Source organism: Carcharhinus amblyrhynchos, unplaced genomic scaffold, assembly GCF_965287045.1.
Source record: "Carcharhinus amblyrhynchos unplaced genomic scaffold, sCarAmb.v2.hapA scaffold_39, whole genome shotgun sequence".
In the NCBI taxonomy this organism is placed as follows: domain Eukaryota; kingdom Metazoa; phylum Chordata; class Chondrichthyes; order Carcharhiniformes; family Carcharhinidae; genus Carcharhinus; species Carcharhinus amblyrhynchos.
In genome coordinates, this window is record NW_027649780.1 from 7,364,394 (window position 1) to 7,382,835 (window position 18,442).

The 18,442-nt window shown below is 45.2% G+C and overlaps 3 protein-coding genes and 1 non-coding gene across 8 annotated transcripts in view; 2 read left to right on the forward strand and 2 right to left on the reverse strand.

The window, feature by feature from the left end:
- Positions 1-18,442, forward strand: part of LOC145363731 (uncharacterized) — a 469,439-nt gene that overhangs the window by 35,572 nt on the left and 415,425 nt on the right. The window lies entirely within an intron of this gene.
- Positions 1-18,442, forward strand: part of LOC145363624 (uncharacterized) — a 51,410-nt gene that overhangs the window by 24,268 nt on the left and 8,700 nt on the right. For 2 of the 4 annotated variants that reach the window (XM_080218808.1, XM_080218814.1), the window contains one exon: positions 13,251-15,355. In XM_080218808.1, the coding sequence (XP_080074934.1) occupies positions 13,251-14,274 (1,024 nt within the window). In that variant the 3' untranslated portion in view covers positions 14,275-15,355. Of the gene's footprint in view, positions 1-12,920; positions 15,356-18,442 lie in introns of those variants that run through there. The other 2 variants (XM_080218816.1, XM_080218811.1) reach the window with 2 other exon arrangements.
- LOC145335651 (U1 spliceosomal RNA) lies at positions 102-265 on the reverse strand. The gene has a single exon (XR_013885286.1). It is a non-coding gene; the product is annotated as a U1 spliceosomal RNA (small nuclear RNA).
- On the reverse strand, positions 5,186-8,453 carry LOC145363663 (uncharacterized). 2 transcript variants are annotated; one of them, XM_080218870.1, is made up of 2 exons: positions 7,244-8,453; positions 5,186-5,287 (listed from the first exon to the last, which is right to left on the reverse strand). In XM_080218870.1, exons 1-2 carry the CDS (start codon positions 8,350-8,352, stop codon positions 5,278-5,280), a joined length of 1,119 nt encoding a protein of 372 aa, XP_080074996.1. In that variant the 5' UTR covers positions 8,353-8,453; the 3' UTR covers positions 5,186-5,277. The 2 variants fall into 2 exon arrangements, with proteins under 2 accessions (XP_080074996.1, XP_080074997.1); XM_080218871.1 differs by lacking the exon at positions 5,186-5,287 and having other exon boundaries at positions 6,331-8,453.

Consider the following 18,442-nt stretch of genomic DNA (forward strand, 5'->3'; position numbering starts at 1 on the left):
TAATCAGTGAACGACCGATTGGGAACAAAGTTAGTTGACAGAAAAATAGACTCTACGCAGTCAATAACGTAAATTGAAAGCTCTAATTTTCATTTGCAAATCAGGGGAAAGCGCAAACACAGTCACCCACTTCCACAAATTCTGCAGTCGAGTATCCAGCACGTGGGGACAACGCAGGCTTCCACACACCCAGAGGACAATGGGATAGCCTCATTCTAGGACATCAACCTGCCTGATCATTTACTCTCCCCTACCAGGTAAGTATATTTAAATAATCTCTCACATTGTCACCCCACATCAAACACTACCCCTCACAGTCACACAGACACAACTTTCACTCATAATATCGCCCTGTTCAGATTTGTTGTCGACGGAACAACTCAATTCTTCCCAATAATGGCAGTAACATGTTGGACTGTGTCACTTGAGAAAAGGTTGCATTGATAGAGACTGCCGTGCTTACTTGCATACTGCCCATAAAAGGAGACATTATTCCGGCAGGCTCGAAGACCCGCGAATGGCCTCCTCCCGATCCTATTTTCTGTGTTTTCTGAAAGCGAATGAACCGCCCTCCCGCAATGCTGCCTGCAATACGGAGACTGTCCATCTGAATCACTGCTCCCTCATCTCTAAGGCTGACTCCTCACACTACTGACCAGGTAAAGGGCCAGAAAAACCTCAATCTGTTCTTACATTTTTTAAAATATTGTTACAGACTAGTTATGTCAAGAGGGTATTAAATTACTACTTGAATATGCAGGCTACAGGGAAAAGGCAGGGAAATGGCATTAAGTCATGATGCTGGTTTGGAGAACTGGTGTGTGTGTGACGAAGGAACACCGTTTCCGGAAGCTTGTGGGATTACTATCAAATAAACTGGTTGGACTTAAACCTGGTGTTGTGAGACTTCTTACTTGAAGAACTGGTGCAGACATGATGGGCCAAATGGCCTCGCTCTGAATCATTACAATTCTGTGATTCTGACTCAATCTGACAGTAATAAGTTTTTAATCAGCAAGGAAATTAATGGTAACAGAGATAAGGCAGGAAAGTGGACTTAGTGAGGTTAGATCAGCCATGATCTCAGAGCAGGCTCGAAGGGCTGAATGGCCTCCTCCTGTTCCTACTCCTTATGTCCCATGGTTAAAGTTTAATTCTGATTCTTTCTCTACAGATTTTGACAGCCCAGATGATTTTTTTCCCAGTTCTTTCTGGATTTATTTTAGATCTACCTGTAGTGGGGGAAAACACTATTTACTATGAAGATAAAAAAAATCTACTTCATCAGCTTTTGTGAATCCTTGCAGTGCAGCAGGTGCCCATTCAGGTAATCAAATCTGCATCATGTCTCTGGCAGAGTATCTTACTCTCTCTCCCTATAGCCCCTCACCTTTACCATAGCTAATTCCCTAAACCTACACTTCTTGGGGCAGTAAGGGACAATTTAGCATCACCAATCTTCTTAACCAGCAGATCATTGGACTGTGGAAGGAAACTGCAGCACCCAGAGGAAAACCACGTAGAAATGGGGAGGACATGCAAACTCCACATAGACAGTCACCCAAGGCCAGCATTGGAACCAGGCGCCTGGCACTGTAAGATGGCCGTGCTAACCACTGTGCCACCAAGGCAGCAGGTGTCTCCAAAACCAGGACCAATAGAAGCTTCCTCTCGCACCGCCCCCCCCACCTCTCCTGTGTGATAAGGGAATGCGGTGTGATAGAATGCTGATGTTTGAAATTTAAAATATAGTTTTCTGCTGTAAGCACTGTCTGAGGCACAGAAATCTCTCAGTTATTGTCCTTGATGGTCTAGAATACCTTGTCGTCTTTTTTGGAACATGTACTTTGTGTCAGGCTGGGGTTACTGCGCCTTTACCCCCACTTTCCATCCCAGTCTCGGGTGTTTGGAGACTGGGCTCCGGATGAGTAATGGCAGCTGCGACTCCCACAATCCCTAGCGCTAAGGAATTCGCTCTATCAGCCGCGCGGGCAGGAGGCCCGGGACTGCGCATGGCCAAGGGAGATGGGAAGTTGCGCATGTGCAGGAGGTGTTTCCGCCCCCGACCATCATACTGAGCTGTTGACCAATGGGAAGAGTTGGAGGACCGGAAGGACTCAGGTCTTCCAGCCAATCAGAGCGCGGGCTTTGTGAGGCTGACGATTGAGCGTCAGACAGACTCAAACTTCCCCCGTCTCTGTGAGTAAAACACTTCCTTTTCTCCATCTTTCTATTTCTTTTCTCATTCTTAGAGAAACTGGGGACTTGCAGCAAATGAAGGAAAAGGAAGTGAATCCAGTCTGTACATTCCACACATTGTCAGTCCAGTCAGATAGACAGATATCTGTCTGGCAGCCTGCATGGAGATTTTCAGCTCTCTGTGTCCAGGACAGGAAGCAGTGAGCATGGATCTGTCAATCAGCACCTTCAGGAGAATTGGGAGGGTGAATATTAGATACAGCAGAGTGAGAATGGAGGGAGTGTGTGGGATGGGGATTTACTTTTGGGGAATGTGAGACGAAAGAATGTTCCATGGCAACTAGAATTGTCTGTTCTGAATTTCTATCCCGTACTGACTGTGATGAATTTTCCTTGGGTCAGAGTGGCAACAATTATGTTTTGAGTGGATCCCATGGAATCTCCTGCAGCAGCTTTCCCGATGAGTGAATCTGCCTGGTTATTACCATCACTCTCTTCACTAACTCCTGCTGCTGATATACCTTCACCTTTCAAATAGCAATTTGTCCCAAACACACCACACTTTGCACCCTGAAATTCTCAGTGTGAACAGGGAGGAATATGTCTGAAACATAGAAAATAGGAGCAGGAGGGACACGCTCCACTATTCATTATGATCATCCAGTTCAATCGCCTGATCCCACCTCTCCCCATATCCCTTCACCTCATGTGCTATATCAAACTGTTTCTTGAAAATATACAATGTTTTGGCCTCAACTAATCCCTGTGGTAGTAAATTCCATAGGCTGACCACTCTCTGGGTGAAGAAATTTCTGCTCATCTCTGCCCTAAACAGTCTACTCTGCATCATCAGTCCGTGGTTCCTGGCACCCCTACCATCAGGAATATCCTTCCTGCATCTATCTTGGTTAGTCCCAGATCTCCACCCTGGGATTCCTGGTGCAAACAGGGTGGGATGTGTTTGGAGACAGGATGTCTCAGTTCCCCACCTTGGGATTCTCAGTGTGAACAGGATGTCCCAGTTCTCCATCTTTAAAAGATCAAAGAGAGGACCAACTGGATTAAATGGTGTTGCTTTATGACATAATTTCATTGCCTGGTAACTAACCTCCTGGAACCCAGCTCATTATGGGCTGGGAGTGTTTGATGGGGCAGCACAGATGGAGTTTTCCTACTCACTGACACTGTTTGGTGTGGCATGTAATGGGAGTTTTCCTTTGTATCTAGCTTGGGCAGTGCTTCCTCTGGGAGTTTTTCACAGGATGATTTAGAGAGAGCTTTCTTCTGTACCATAGATGGGTCGTACATACCTTGGGAGTGTTCGAAGGGAAAATGTAGAGGGAGCCTTGCACTGCTCCTCACAAATGTTGTACCTGCCCTGCATGATTTCCACTTCAGAACATGTGCATTAAATTTCAATTTGATTTATTATTGTCAAATATATTGGGATATGGTGAAAAGTATTTTTTCCTTGCATGCTATACAGACAAAACATATCTTTCATAGAGTACACAGGAAGAAGGAAAGGCTAGGTACAGAATACGGTATTGCAGGTACAGGTAGGGTGAAGAGAAATATCAGCTTAATATATGATAGGACCATTCAAAAGTGGGACGTTGTTCTTGAGTCATTTGGTACATGTTTTCAGACTTCTGCATAAATTAACTGAATGGTGGTGAGCTGCCTTTCTGAACCACTTCAGTCCATGTGGTGTAGGTACATCCACAGTGTTGTTAGGGAGGGAATTGCAGGATTTTGATCCAGTGACAGTGAAGGAACGGCGATATATTTCCAAGTCACAATGGCGGGTGGCTTGGATGGGATTTTCCAGAAGGTGGTGTTCCCATGTGTCTGCTGTCCTTTCCTTCTCCATAATGGTGGTTGTGTGTGTGGGAAGAGATTGACTCAGTCATTTATCAGTTTTGTTTGTGGGAATACATTTGTTGATAATAGATCCACAGATTTTTAATATTTTCCCAATGCACAACAAACAAGTTGCCTCCTCGTAACTTTATGATTACCTCTGTTTAGATTTAAGACCCTGGTTTCAGATTGAGTAACATTGTTCTCAAACTTAGTGTAAAATTCTATTATAAATTTATTGTGTATTTCACTCCCAGCCAACCTCACTGAAAACAGATGATGTCTGATCAGCATCACATTTCTGTTTGTGGAGGCTTACTGCACATTGAGATACCCTGAGGTTGTGAAAGGCACTATATGGATGAAAATTCTTCCAACTGCAGCCCAGTTGCTGTGATTATCAGCAACAACATCAGCACTCCCCTGTTTCATAATGAACAAGGTTCACCCCTGAATCTGATTAACAGCAGTAATAACTGCAGGATTAGAACAGTGCAGTTGCTTGTGAACCCGCTGGTGTCTCACAAGATTGGATGATTGAGTGAATCCCTTCCCACACACTGAGCAGGTCTCTCTCTGGTATGAACTCGCTGGTGTGTCAGCAGGTGAGATGACTGAATGAATCCCTTTCCGCACTGGGAGCAGGTGAAGGGTTTCTCCCCGGTGTGAACCTGCTGGTGTCGCAGCATGTTTGAAAATCGAGTGAATCCCTTTTCACACAGGGGGCAAGTGAATGGACTCAGTCTAGTGTGACGGCATCGATGAATTTCCTGATCAGAGGAATAAACGAATCCCTTCCCGATATTCCCACATTGTCCACACGGACTCCCCCCAGAATCCCTTCCCGATATTCCCACATGGTCCACACAGACTCCCCCCAGAATCCCTTCCCGATATTCCCACATTGTCCTCACGGACTCGCTGTAGTGTGACTGCATTGATGAATTTCCTGATCAAGGGATAATGGAATACATTCCCAGTATTCCCACACTGTCCACATGGGCTCTCCCTGTTTCGGTTACACTTGTGTCTTCCCATATCACTAAATTGATTGAATCCAGATCCAGATGTGGAACAAGTGTACAGTTTGTCTTCACAGTGACTGCTGCTCTCCCCTTCCACGTTGCCAATGACATTCAGTCCTGATGAATCGAGTGTCTCGGTTAGATTGATGTGATGCCTGATCTGAGCTTCCTGTCCATTTAACTATTTATATTAGTAATTACTGTAAAGAAAAAGTAATGGACAATTTCAGAGTGGACAGTTTTATAACTTTACATTTTTTTATTCGCCTAAATCCTGTTCTCCCTCCTCTTTGTTGAAATGGGCCCCTCTTACAATACTTCTGTCCTGTTCAAATGACGACAGCACAGAGGGAGTGTCCCTTTAAATAAACAGATCACCTGCCAGCACCACACATGCTCAGGCCAATGGGACTGGCACACTGCCTCCACATTGGGCTGCTGGTGAGTAGCCAATGAGCTGGGGTGGGGTGGAGACTGAAATATCTGGAATTAGTGATGGTGTGGACACGTGGTTAGAAAATCACCTCATCATTAAATCTGACACAGAGATTGTGAAGGGTGTGGTTCAGCCTCAGACAGTTCCCAGGGAAAGGGATGGATTCAGTAGTTAGGGTGAATTTGTCATGGTGACTGAAGACAGTGGCTTTGGTCACTCAGTTTCTAATTGGGGGAAATTTCTGCTCATCCTGGACTGCATGTGGGATAAGCAATTTGATAATTTAATAACAGTGGAGTAATGGAGAGGGATGGGTGTGAGGTAGAGCCGGGTGTTGACAGTGTACATGTGAAAGCTAACATGGTGCTTTTGGATGGTGTCACCCAGTGGCAGCATGTACAAAGAACAAAGAAAATTACAGCTCAGGAACAGGTCCTTCAGCCCCTCCAAACCTGCACTGACCATGCTGCCTGACTGAACTAAAAACCCCTACCCTTCTGGGGACCATATCCTTCTATTCCCATCCTATTCATGTATTTGTCAAGATGCCCCTTAAAAGTCACTACTGTATCGGCTTCCACTACCTCCCCCGGCAACAAGTTCCAGCCCCAATACTCACTGTGTAAAAAATCTGCCTCATACATCTCCTTTAAACCTTGCCCCTTGCACCTTAAACCTGCGCCCCTAGTAATTGACTCTTCCACCCTGGGAAAAAGCTTCTGACTATCCACGCTGCCCCTCATAATCTTGTAGACTTCTATCAGTAGCCCCTCAGCCTCTGTCATTCCAGTGAGAACACACCAAGTTTCTCCAAGTTCTCCTCATAGCTAATACCCTCTGTACCAGGCAACATCTTGGTAAATTTTTTCTGTACCCTCTCTAAAGCCTCTACATCCTTCTGGTAGTGTGGCGACCAGAATTGAACACTATATTGCAAGTGCGGCCTAACTAAAGTTCTGTAAAGCTGCAACATGACTTGCCAATTTTTAAATTCAGTGTCCTGACCGATGAAGGCAAGCATGCCAAATGCCTTCTTAACTACCTTCTCCACCTGCATTGCCACTTTCAGTGACCTGTGTACCTGTACACCCAAGATCCCTTTGCCTATCAATACTCTTTAAGGTTCTGCCATTTACTGTATATTTTGTATCTGTAGATGGGAAATAGGAGGGGCAAGAGATAGATCCTTGGGGGACACCCAGTTCAGAGGCTTTGGAGAGGAAAGGGAGATTGGAGATGGGGCGGTAGTTGGTAAAGACTGTGGGGTGGAGTGTTCTTTTAGGACAGGTGATGACAGTGGATTTGAAAGGTGGGGGACAGTGCCAGAGGATAGAGAGAACCGTCAACAATATCACCTAATGTGTGGAAGGTGGATGACCAGTAGTTTAAGGAGAATAGGATTGATGAAGCAGAAGGTGGGTCTCATGGACAAGATGCAGAGGTCATGAAGGGAGGTAGAGAAACCGGAGGAAGCTGTAGGTTCTGGGCTTGGGCAAGACGGAACTCTCGACATGGTTCCTCCCAGTGGGAAGGGAGGGAAATAGCAGAGGCAGCTGATCAAATTGTCCCAATCTTACCAAGAAGCTCCATGAGCTCCTCACACTTGGAGATGAGGATGGAAGAGACGGGGAGTGTGAGAACTCTTCAAAAGGAAATAACATATGTTAACGGTGTTAAAAGATCAAACACTGTTAACACAAAGCTAATTTATTGAAATTACTTGTGAATTCGCTGGTGTCTCAGAAGGTTGGATGACTGAGTGAATCTCTTCTCACACTTGGGACAAGTGAACGGCCTCTCCCTGGTGTGAACTCGCTGGTGTGTCAGCAGGGAGGATGACTGAGTGAATCCCCTCCCACACTGAGAGCAGGTGTACGGTTTCTCCCCAGTGTGAACTCGCTGATGTACAGTGAGGTCAGATGATGTCTTGAACCCAGTCTCACAGTGAGAGCACCTGAACGGTTTCTCGTCAGTGTGGAGACGTTGATGGCGCATCAGTTCCCCAGAACTTTTAAAGCACTTTCCACATTCCAGGCATTTAAAAGGTCTCTCCTCAGTGTGAACACGTTGATGGTGGAGCAGTTGCCGGGAACTTTTGTAGCACTTCCTGCAGTCTGGGCATTGAAATGGTCTCTTCTCATTGTGAACACTCTGGTGATTCAGCAGAGTGGATAACTGAGTGAATCCCTTCCCACACTCAGAACAGGTGAACGGTCTCTCCCCAGTGTGAATTCTCTGGTGTGACCGCAGGTTAGATGACCTACTGAACCCATGCCCACACACGGAGCAGGTGAATGGCCTCTCCCCAGTGTGACTACGCTGGTGCTCAGTGAGTTGAGATGATTGTTTGAACTCAGACCCACAGTGAGAACACCTAAATGGCCTATCGTCACTATGAGCACGTTGATGGAGTATCAGATCCCGGGAACTTTTATAGCATTTCCCACAGTCTGGACATTTAAATGGTCTCTTGTCAGTGTGTACTTGCTGGTGTGCCATCAAGTCAGATGATCGAGCAAATCCCTTCCCACACTCTGAACATCTGAATGGTCTCTTCCCAGTGTGAACACGCTGGTGTCTCAGCAGGTTGCCTGACTGAGCGAATCCCTTCCCACAGTTGGAACAGTTGAAAGGTCTCTCTCCAGTGTGAACTCGCTGGTGTTGCAACAGGCTGGATGAGCGAGAGAATCCCTTCCCACATTTGGAGCAAGTGAATGACCTCTCCCCGATGTGTCTGGGCTGATGAGTTTCCAGTTCTGATGGGGATCCTAATCCCTCCCCACATTCCCACTGTTTCTCCCCACTGTGAATGGTGCTTTTTCCTTCCATGTTCAAAATTCACAAATATTCAGCTTACAATAAATTGGGTGACTCCAATCTGATCCTGATGTTGGGTTTGAGTTCTCTGATTGGAAATCCTCCCCTTCAGATAATCTGTGAAATTGATTTTAAACAGAAAAAAAGGGATGAGAAAGAACTCACAAAGGCATGTTGTGAAATTGAGTTGAATGAATCTGGTAAAACTGTGGGGCTGGCACCAGGAAAAAGTGACCATGAAATCTGTTTGATCTTTTGGCAGAAGTGAAATGGTCACTAATGTCCTTCAGGGAAGAAAGTCTGTCTCCGGTCTGAGTCCTCACAAGGCTCTGGCTCCTGCAAGAACACAAGAAATTGGAGCATGAGTAGGCCATTCGGCCTGTCGAGGCTGCTCTGTCATTCAACACACATCTCACCATCTCAGCCTTAAATATATTCAGTGATGGAACCCTCTGGGCTAGAGAAATCTATGTCACATGGAGTTTAAAAGGCTGAGGGGGGATCTTATAGAGACATATAAGATAATGAAGGGGCTAGATAGGATAGAGGTAGAGAGATTCTTCCCGCTTAGAAAGGATAGCAAAACTAGAGGACACAGCCTCAAAATAAGGGGCGGGGGGGCAGTTTAGAACAGAGTTGAGGAGGAATTTCTTCACTCAAAGGGTGGTGAGTCTCTGGAATTCTCTGCCCATTGAAGTGGTGGAGGCTACCTTGCTGAATATATTTAAATCACAGGTAGATAGATTTCTGATAGACAAGGGAGTTAAGGGTTATGGGGAGAAAGCGGGAAACTGATCCACTTCAGATCAGCCATGATCTTATTGAATGGCGGGGCAGGCTCCAAGGGCTAGATGGCCTACTCCTGCTCCTATTTCTTATGTTCTTAGAAGAGAGAGAAAGCAAAACAGAGAGAAAGTAGTGAAAGAGACAGGGAGAGAGGGTGGCAAATGGGAGGCATTTTTATACACCTAGAACTGAACCACAATTTGATAAAACCTCCTAAGCCCTCAACCTCCACCATCTGGATTGTCCAGGGCAGCAGGAGTATTTCAAAACCATTACCTCTAATTTCCCCTCTGAGCTTACACCATCTGAACTTGTCTGACATCCAAGATTAGATGAGCAGAAATGTCCTCCATTTAAATATTGACAAGACTGAGTTCATTTCCTTCAGTTCTCGAGCCATCAACTCCATCCCAGTCCCCGCCAAATGTCTGAGACTGAAGCAGGAGGTTTGCAGCCATGGTGAAATATTTCACTCCAAGATGATCTTCCAAACTGTTCGACATCAGCATCAAAATCGCCTATTTTCACCTTAGTAACATTACCCAATTACACGTTAGCCTCAGTTTATCCACTGCAAAAACCATCATCCATTCCTTTGTTACCTCTAGACCAAGTTATTCTAATATACTCCCAGCTGGCTTTCAACAGTAAACAACCCCCTCCAGGCAGGTAAAGTCACTGCCTCCAATGCATCTCTCCCTGATCAGCTCAATACATTCTATGTCCATTTTGAGCAGGAGGTCAGTGAGAGCACGTCGTCCAACCCGGAAGCTCTGACAAACCTGTATTTGAGCTCACCATCGCCTACATCAGAGCAGCCTTCTCAAAAGTCAACCTATGGTAAGTCACTAGCCCGGATGGACTATGCAGACAAGCATTCAGATCTTGTGTGGACCAGTTCACAGTGGTATTTGTAGACATCTTTAACCTTTTTTCACATCAATCTGAGGTCCTTATCTGCTTCAAGAAGGCAAACATCATCCCGATACCAAAGAAAAGCCAGGCAGCGTGCCTTAATGACTATTGCCTGGTAGCTCTGACATCCATCAGTATGAAGTGTTTCAAAAGGTGAGTCATGGCTCAAATTAATTTCAACCTCCCAGATTGTCTATCACCACAACAGGTCCACAGCAGACATCATCTCCTTGGCCCTACACTCAACACCTAGAATACCTGAGTAACAAAGACACTTATGTCAGGCTCCTATTCATTGATTACAACTCAGCCTTCACCACCATTATTCTGACAGAACTCATCTCCAAACTGTGTGGCCTGGGGCTCAGCTCCTCCCTCTATGACTGGATGACTTTCTAACCCACTGACCACAATCCATAAAAATAGGCAACAAGACCTCCTCCACAATCATCTTCAACACCGATGCCCCACAAGGCTCTGTCCTCAGCCCTTTAATATAGTCCTTATGCAACTATGACTGTGTGAAGAAATTCCCTTCCAACTCAATTTCCAAGTTTGCTGATGACACCACCGTGGTGGATTGAATCTCAAACAATGATGAGACGGAGTACAGGAAAGTGATAGAGAATCTGGTGAACTGGTGCAGCAACAATAATCTCTCCCTCAATGTCAAAAGGAAGGAGATAGTCATCGATTTCAAGGAGTGTAGTGGAGGACATGTCCCTGTCTACATCAATGGAGATGAAGTGGAAATGGCCAACAGCTTCAAGTTTCTAGGTGTTCAAATCACCAACAGTCTGTCCTGGTTTTGCCACGCTAACGCTATAGTTAAGAAAGCCCACCAATGCCTCTACTTTCACAGCTTCTTCCTTGCTGTCATCAGACTTCTGAATGGACCTACCTTATACACCCTAGCTGTGACTGTAACGCTACATTCTGCACACTCTCCTTTCCTTCTCCCCTATACATTCTATGAATGGTATATTTTTGTCTGTCTAGCACAATAACAATACTTCTCATTTCATAGTAATACTTGTGACAATAATAAATCAAATCAATCAAATGTGACAATGATAAATCAAATCCCTTAAGACTCTCTTTAAAACTCACCTCTTTGTCCAATCTCTTGGTCATCTGTGCTAATATATCCTGATGTATCTGGATATTCCTGTGAAGTGCACTGGGATGATTTCTGGTTTAAAAATTTTAAATAAATAGAAGTTGTTGTTCACTGTAACCCTTGACCTCCCGTTTTACAACAACCCATTGATTTCAATCTCTGAGACTTTGTTCCTGCGGCTTTGCAGCCTGAGCCTAGCATCGGCAGTGCGCGTGCTCCAGCTCACAATGCCCGCGGAGTGATTGACGGCAGCTTTGAACCAATAGAAAAAGGGAGCGCGGCTGGAGGACGGAGCAGAGGTTGGTCCTCCAGCCAATTGGAGTGAACAAGGGGCACGACTGTCGGTCCTCCAGCCAATCGGAATGAATGAGGGGCGGGACTGGAGGACCGAGCAGGGGTTGATCCTCCAGCCAATCGGAATGAAAAAGGGGCGGGTCTAGACCCCAATACTCCTGTTGTGATTGACAACATGCGTAGTGCCGATGAGAACTCACGATCGGGGCGGTTGTGGAAATTCTTAGCCGGTGAGATACCGTGGGATGGATCATGAGGGAGGGCTGGAGCCGACGGGTAGTTGTAGGCCGAAGCTCCTATGCGGTGTTTGTAGCGGGGGAAGCTGCTCAGGCTTTTCCCCGAGACAGGCCCGTGTAAGTCGCCGCCATGTTTTCTGAGAACGGTCTGGAGCATGCGCAATGAAGGAGTGCTCGGACGTTCCAGACGTCACAATGGAATGGGTGAGAGGTTACGTCACAATGGAATGGGTGAGAGGTTACGTCACAATGGAATGGGTGAGGGTTCCAGATGAGCTGAGACTGGGGGATGTCCCTGAGGTGGAAGAACAAAGAACAGGAACAGGCCCTTCGACCCGCCAAGCCTGTGCTGACCATGATGACCTCACTAAACTTTAAAATAAACTTCCGCCCTTACTCGGTATGGATCCCTCGATTCCCTCCCTATTCTTGCATCCATCCAGATGCCTCTTAAATGTTGCTAGTGCACCTTTTCCCCCCCTCCCCCTCTGGCACGCATTCCAGACACCCCCCATTCTCTACGTGAAAAACTTGCCCACTCAATTCTCCCTGAAACTTTCCCCCTCTCACCTTGAACCTATGTCTCTTTGGAAATAGGCAGCCTTGATGATGTGGATATGTGGTTGGAAGCTCAAACTGAGGTGAAATATTTCACCCAGTTGTGAACTGCCTGGTTCAGCCTCAGACAGTTGCCAGGAAGAGGGATAGAGTTGCTGGCAAGGGAGTGGAGTTTGCAGTGGGGACTGAGCATAATGGATTCAGTCTTCCCATTAGTTATATAAAAAAAAGTTCATGCTCTTTTAATACAGGATGTCACACAAGTCAGGATGTGAGTTATAGGAGAACTTGAAGTTGATGGCATTCCTTTCTAACCCACTACACTGTTCCTTGGTCATGGAGGTTGAGGGTTTGGGAGATTCTGTCAAAGTTCTTGTTGAGTTGTAAATGTATAAAATCCCTCTCCTTCATCCCTGCTCTCTTCTATTTCTCTTTGTGTCCCCCCACAGTGTCCACAGTCTTGTGTAGATCCAGACTGGGTGGCAGGTTTCGATCCCTGAAGAACATTAGTGAGCTAGTTGAGTTTTTATGACAAGCCAGCAGTGCCAGCCCCACAAATTCCCAAATTCATTCAGCTCAATTTCACAAGCTACCTTTGTGTTTTTGTGGGTTCTCTCTCACTCCCTTTTTTCTGTTTTAAATCAATTTCACAGGGTTTTAGGAGAGGATTTGGAGTTTGGAAACTGAAACCAAACATCATATCAGAATCTGATGGAGACAGCCAATTTATTGTAACCTGAATGGCATTGCACTTTGAACATGGAAGAAAAAAGCACCATTCACCGTGGAGAGAAACCATACATGTGCTCTGTGTGTGGACAAGACTTCAACCAATCATCTGCTCTTTCAGCACATAATTGCAGTCACAACAGGGATTTAGCATGGACATGTGGGGACTGTGGGAAAGGATTCGATTTCTCATCCCAACTGGAGATTCATCGGTGCAGTCACACTGAAGAGAAGCCATTCACCTGCTCCCAGTGTTGCAAGGGATTTGATAGGCCATCCCACCTAGCAAGACATCAGCAAATTCACACTGGGGAGAAACTATTCACATGCTCCGAGTGTGGGAAGGGATTCAATAGACCATCCCAGCTAGCAATGCATTTGCGAGTTCACACTGGGGAGAAACCGTTCATCTGCTCCCAATGTGGGAAGGGATTTGCTGACTCATCCAATCTGCTGAGACATGAGCGAGTTCACACTGGAGAGAGGCCGTTCACCTGCTCCCAGTGTGGGAAGGGATTCACTAACCAATCTTATCTGCTGACGCACCAGCGAGTTCACACTGGGGAGAGGCCTTTCATCTGTTCCCAGTGTGGGAAAGGATTCGCTCAGTTATCCACTCTGCTGTTACACCAGCGGGTTCACACTGGGGAGAGACCGTTTACCTGCTCCGAGTGTGGGAAGGGATTCACTCGCTCAGCCAAACTGCTGATACACCAGCGAGATCACACTGGGGAGAGGCCTTTCACCTGTTCTGTGTGTGGTAAGAGATTCACTCAGTCATCCAACCTGCTGATACACCAGCGTGTTCATACTGGGGAGAAGCCATTCACCTGCTCCCATTGTGGAAAGGGATTCAATCGGCCATCCCACCTAGCAATGCACCAGCGAATTCACTCTGGAGAGAAACCGTTCACCTGCTCCCAGTGTGGGAAGGGGTTTGCTGACTCAGCCAATTTACTGAGACATGAGCGAATCCACACTGGGGAGACACCGTTTACTTGCTCCCAGTGTGGGAAGGGATTCATTAACCAATCTTATCTGCTGATACACCAGCGAGTTCACATCGGGGAGAGACCATTCACCTGCTCTCAGTGTGGGAAGGGATTCACTCAGTCATCCCATCTGCTGACACACCAGCGTATTCACACTGGAGAGAGACCTTTCATCTGCTCCCAGTGTGGGAAGGGATTCAGTACGCCATCCCACCTAGCAAGGCACCAGCGAATTCACACTAGGGAGAAGCCGTCACCTACTTCCTGTTGGGAAAGGGATTTGTCATTTCAGCCAATCTGCTGAGACACCAGTGAGTTCACAATTAAGTATTGTGATTGGATTTTTGCTGTTAATATTCAGATTGAACCATGTTTATTTGGGCTGTTTCTGCTGAATTGAAAAAAAAACTCCAGCTTTGTTATAGATGTTAATACAACTGGTCTTAGAAGGGGAGGATCTGGGGTCAGGAAGCTCACACAAAACATCAAATCAGGTTTGGATGGAACTGCACAATTTATAGTAAATTGAAAAGCAGGGAACTTTGAACATGAAAGAAACAGCACTGTTCACAACCACAGTCACATTGAGGAGAAACAATGGAAATCTAGAGACTGTGAGGAGAGATTCAGTTACCTGTTCAGCCTTTTTTATTGTTTTCTAATTCAGTGGATTTCTTTTTTACTAATTTAGTATCATAATACATGTAGCTACGCTGTATCTTTGAATCAATGTCATTACGGCACAGAAGGAATTCATTCAGTTCCTCAAGCCCATTTGTCCCTCTGTGGACCGGTTACACAGGCTGAGAAAACATCACACCATTCACAGCGGGGAGAAACCATACACGTGTTCTGTGTGTGGATGAGACTTCAACTGATCATCCAACCTGGAGAGACACAAGGACACTGGCATCATGGCGAAATCATGGAAATGGGACTGTGGGAAGGGATTCAATTATCCATTTGCACTGGAAACCCATCAATGCAGTCACACTGAGGAGAGGCCATTCACTTGTGCTGACTCTGGTATGAGGTTCACTCACTCATCCATTCTGCAGGAAGAGCAGCAAATTCACACTGGAGAGAGGCCATACACCAGTTCATTCAGTTATCCACTCTGCAGAGACACCACAGATTTCATATGGGAGATAGGCCATTTACCTGCTCTGACTGTGGGAAGGGATTTAGTTGATCATCCATACTGTGCAACCACCAGCAGGTTTGCAGTGAGGGGAGACATCTCACTTGCTCTGTGTGGAAAGGGATTCACTCAATCATCTGACCTGCTGACACCAGGAAGCTCACATCAGGGAGAGGCTGTTCACCTGCTCCGAGTGTGGGAAGGGATTCACTGAGTCATCTTGGCTGCCTACACACCAACAAATTTACACAAAGATCATTTGTCTGCCATGATTGTGGGAGATTCCCTGGATGATCCAACTCATGGAAACATCACAGCAGTCACTCCAATTAAATCTATTATCTGTTCCAAACCTGGGTGTTACCTGTATCATTTTAGGTTAAAAATATATAGATGGAGGACATTGATTGGATGATTTTGAGTGCAAATAACTTGCTGACATAGAGTGGAGTTAGGCGTTAAATACCTGCAATGTTTCATTATTCCAAGTAAAGACTGGCTCCAGTTTCTTCACCTGTCAGGATTATAAGACGGAAACAGAGAACGTTTGTCTCATAGTGAAGTTTGAAAACTAAAGGAAAGTATATTTCAGACAGAAGATTACAATTCCAGGAGCTTTTGTGAGAAATGGCTGAAAGCGAGTGGGAATTGTCAGGGTCTGATGACCTGCCAATGTTCTCAAAATCTGAACCATACAACCAGTGGAAGAATGAAGTGGCGATGTGGACATGCGTTACACCCCCACGAAGGAGGAAACAAGATCTGGTCTTGGCCTTGTCACTTACTATCAAAAAGAAAATCATAAACAAAATATTTTGTGATCTGGATGTCCATCAGTTCAATACAGATGAAGTCTTGGATCTTTTTTTCAGGTTCAATGATGAGATTGACAAGATAGATGATCTACTGGATGCTTACAAAGCATGGTCAGACTTTGATATGTTTAAAATGAGAGTAAAAGTATCTTTAGCAAATTAGGATATCACAACAAAAGGAAGATTGAAACAAATTTGGCTAAAGATGCAGATTTCCATGCCGACAGTCAATCAGCTTTACTACTCTGCTTCCCTTTGCTGGATGGTTGTGTTCCATTGAAAATTGGAGGGTGTCTTGTTCACGACCCTTTCTGGAAAGGCTGATTTGGACAAAGATACAGATTTTCACACCAATAGTTTTGCCACTCTGTTGCCTTCTGCAGGATTGCATTGAGCTCATTAGGGAGGATGCATTGGTGCCTGCGATTCTATATACCTTCATTTTGTAGCCTGTCACGTCTTGCAGACTTACCAAAGTTGATGGGAGCCTGTGTGGCTAGCCTGGGACTCTAGCTTGGTCCTATATTGACTCTTGATGTCTTTGATGGTTCTCTGTAGATTGTATCTGGATTTCTTATATGGGTCAAGGTCACATGACTTGAACACCTCACACGTGGACTTCAGCATCAGTGGATATCCCTGTTCATCTATGGTTTCCAGTTGAGAAACAAATGGGGTTTCTTCTTAGGCACACAGTCTTCTATGCTTCTATTATTACTAATAATGTTTGTTACTGTGGTACTCATCCCAGTTGATTGCTGAGTTCTTAAATATTGATCAGTCCACTGACACAAAACAGTCCTATCAGCGATCACCTGATTCCTCAGACCAACATTGCCCATGAAGATAGTCATCAACATTAGGAAGCATAGTCAAGACCATGCCCCTGTCTACATCAACAGGGGTGAAGTTGAAATAAATCAGGGCTTCACATTCCTAGATGTCCAGATCACCAACAACTTGTCCCGGTGCCTCCACGCTGCAGAGTTAAGAAAGTCCCTACTTTCTCAGGAGGCTAACAAAATTTGGCATGTCTACTATGACTCTCACCAATTTTTACAGATGTACCATAGAAAGGATCCTTTCTGGATGTATCGCAGTTTCATTAGCCTCCTGCTCTGACCAAGACTGCAAGAAACTACGAAATATGAATGTTGCCCAGTCCATCATGCAAACCAGCCTCCTATCCATTGACTCTGTCTACACTTCCCTCTGCCTCAAACAAGCAGCCAGCATAATCAAGGACTCCATGCACCCCGCACATACTCTCTTTCACCTTCTTTTGTCAGGAAAATGATACAAAAGTCTGAGATCACATACCAATTGACTCAAGATCAGCTGCTGCCATCAGACTTTTGAATAGACTTACCATATATTAAGCTGATCTTTCCCTACACCCTTGGTATGACTGTAACACTATATTCTGCACACTCTCCTTTCCTTCTCCCCAAGTACTCTATGAACAGTATGTTTTGTCTGTATAGTGTACAAGAAACAATATTTTTTACTATATCTCAATATATGTGACAATAATAAATCATATCAAATCAAATGTTCTGTCAGGAATGGTGATGGTGGAATTTGAATTCAATAAAAATATCTGAAATTAAAAATTGACTGATGACCATGAAACTGTTGCCAATTGTCTCAAAAACCCATCTAGTTCACTAATGTCCTTTGGGAAGGAAATCTGCCACCCTTACCTGGTTTGGCCTCCAGAGCTGCAGAGGGTCCTCTGAAATGGCCGAGCAAGGCATTCAGTTCAAGGGTAACTATGGATGGGGAGTAAATGCTGGAATGCCAGCGACACCCATGTCCCATGAATGAATAAAAGAAAACTTGATGATCCCATTTACTGACATAACAACAATTATTTTGGGGGAAACATTGTCTGCAAAAGGGTTTAGTTCTTCAACCTGTTATCATTCCAGTTCTAAAAATTCAAAGCAATTGATATTCGCTCAGTACAGTCTTTGTGCTCAGGAGCTGTTTCAGTGTTCTCTTTGAGAGAAAAACGACAGTTGTTCACACCATCTGCTGAGATTCCAGTAACTTAACACCTGACGTTTAGGATTTTTTTTTGCTTTTAATAAAATCCAAAATGGAATTATGGAGAAGATCCCACACACTTGGATGTGTGTCACTAACTTAATTTCCTGACATATCATTGCTACAGTGCAGAAGGAGATTATTTGGCCTATCGAATGCACCGACAACAATCCCACCCAGGCCCTGTCCCCGCTTCATTACCCTGCTAATCCCTCTAACCTATCACACCCTGGGACACTCAAGGTTCATTTACCATGTCCAATCAACCTAACCCACACATCTTTGGACTGTGGGAGGAAACCAGAGCACCTGGAGGAAACCCATGCCTACATGGGGAAAACATGCAAACTCCACATAGACATGGACTTAAGTCAGGAATTGAAACCAGGTTCCTGAAGCTGTGAGACAGCAGTGCTAATCACTTTGCCACCGTGCCACCCAGTGACTCGATGACTCCGTTGTAATTG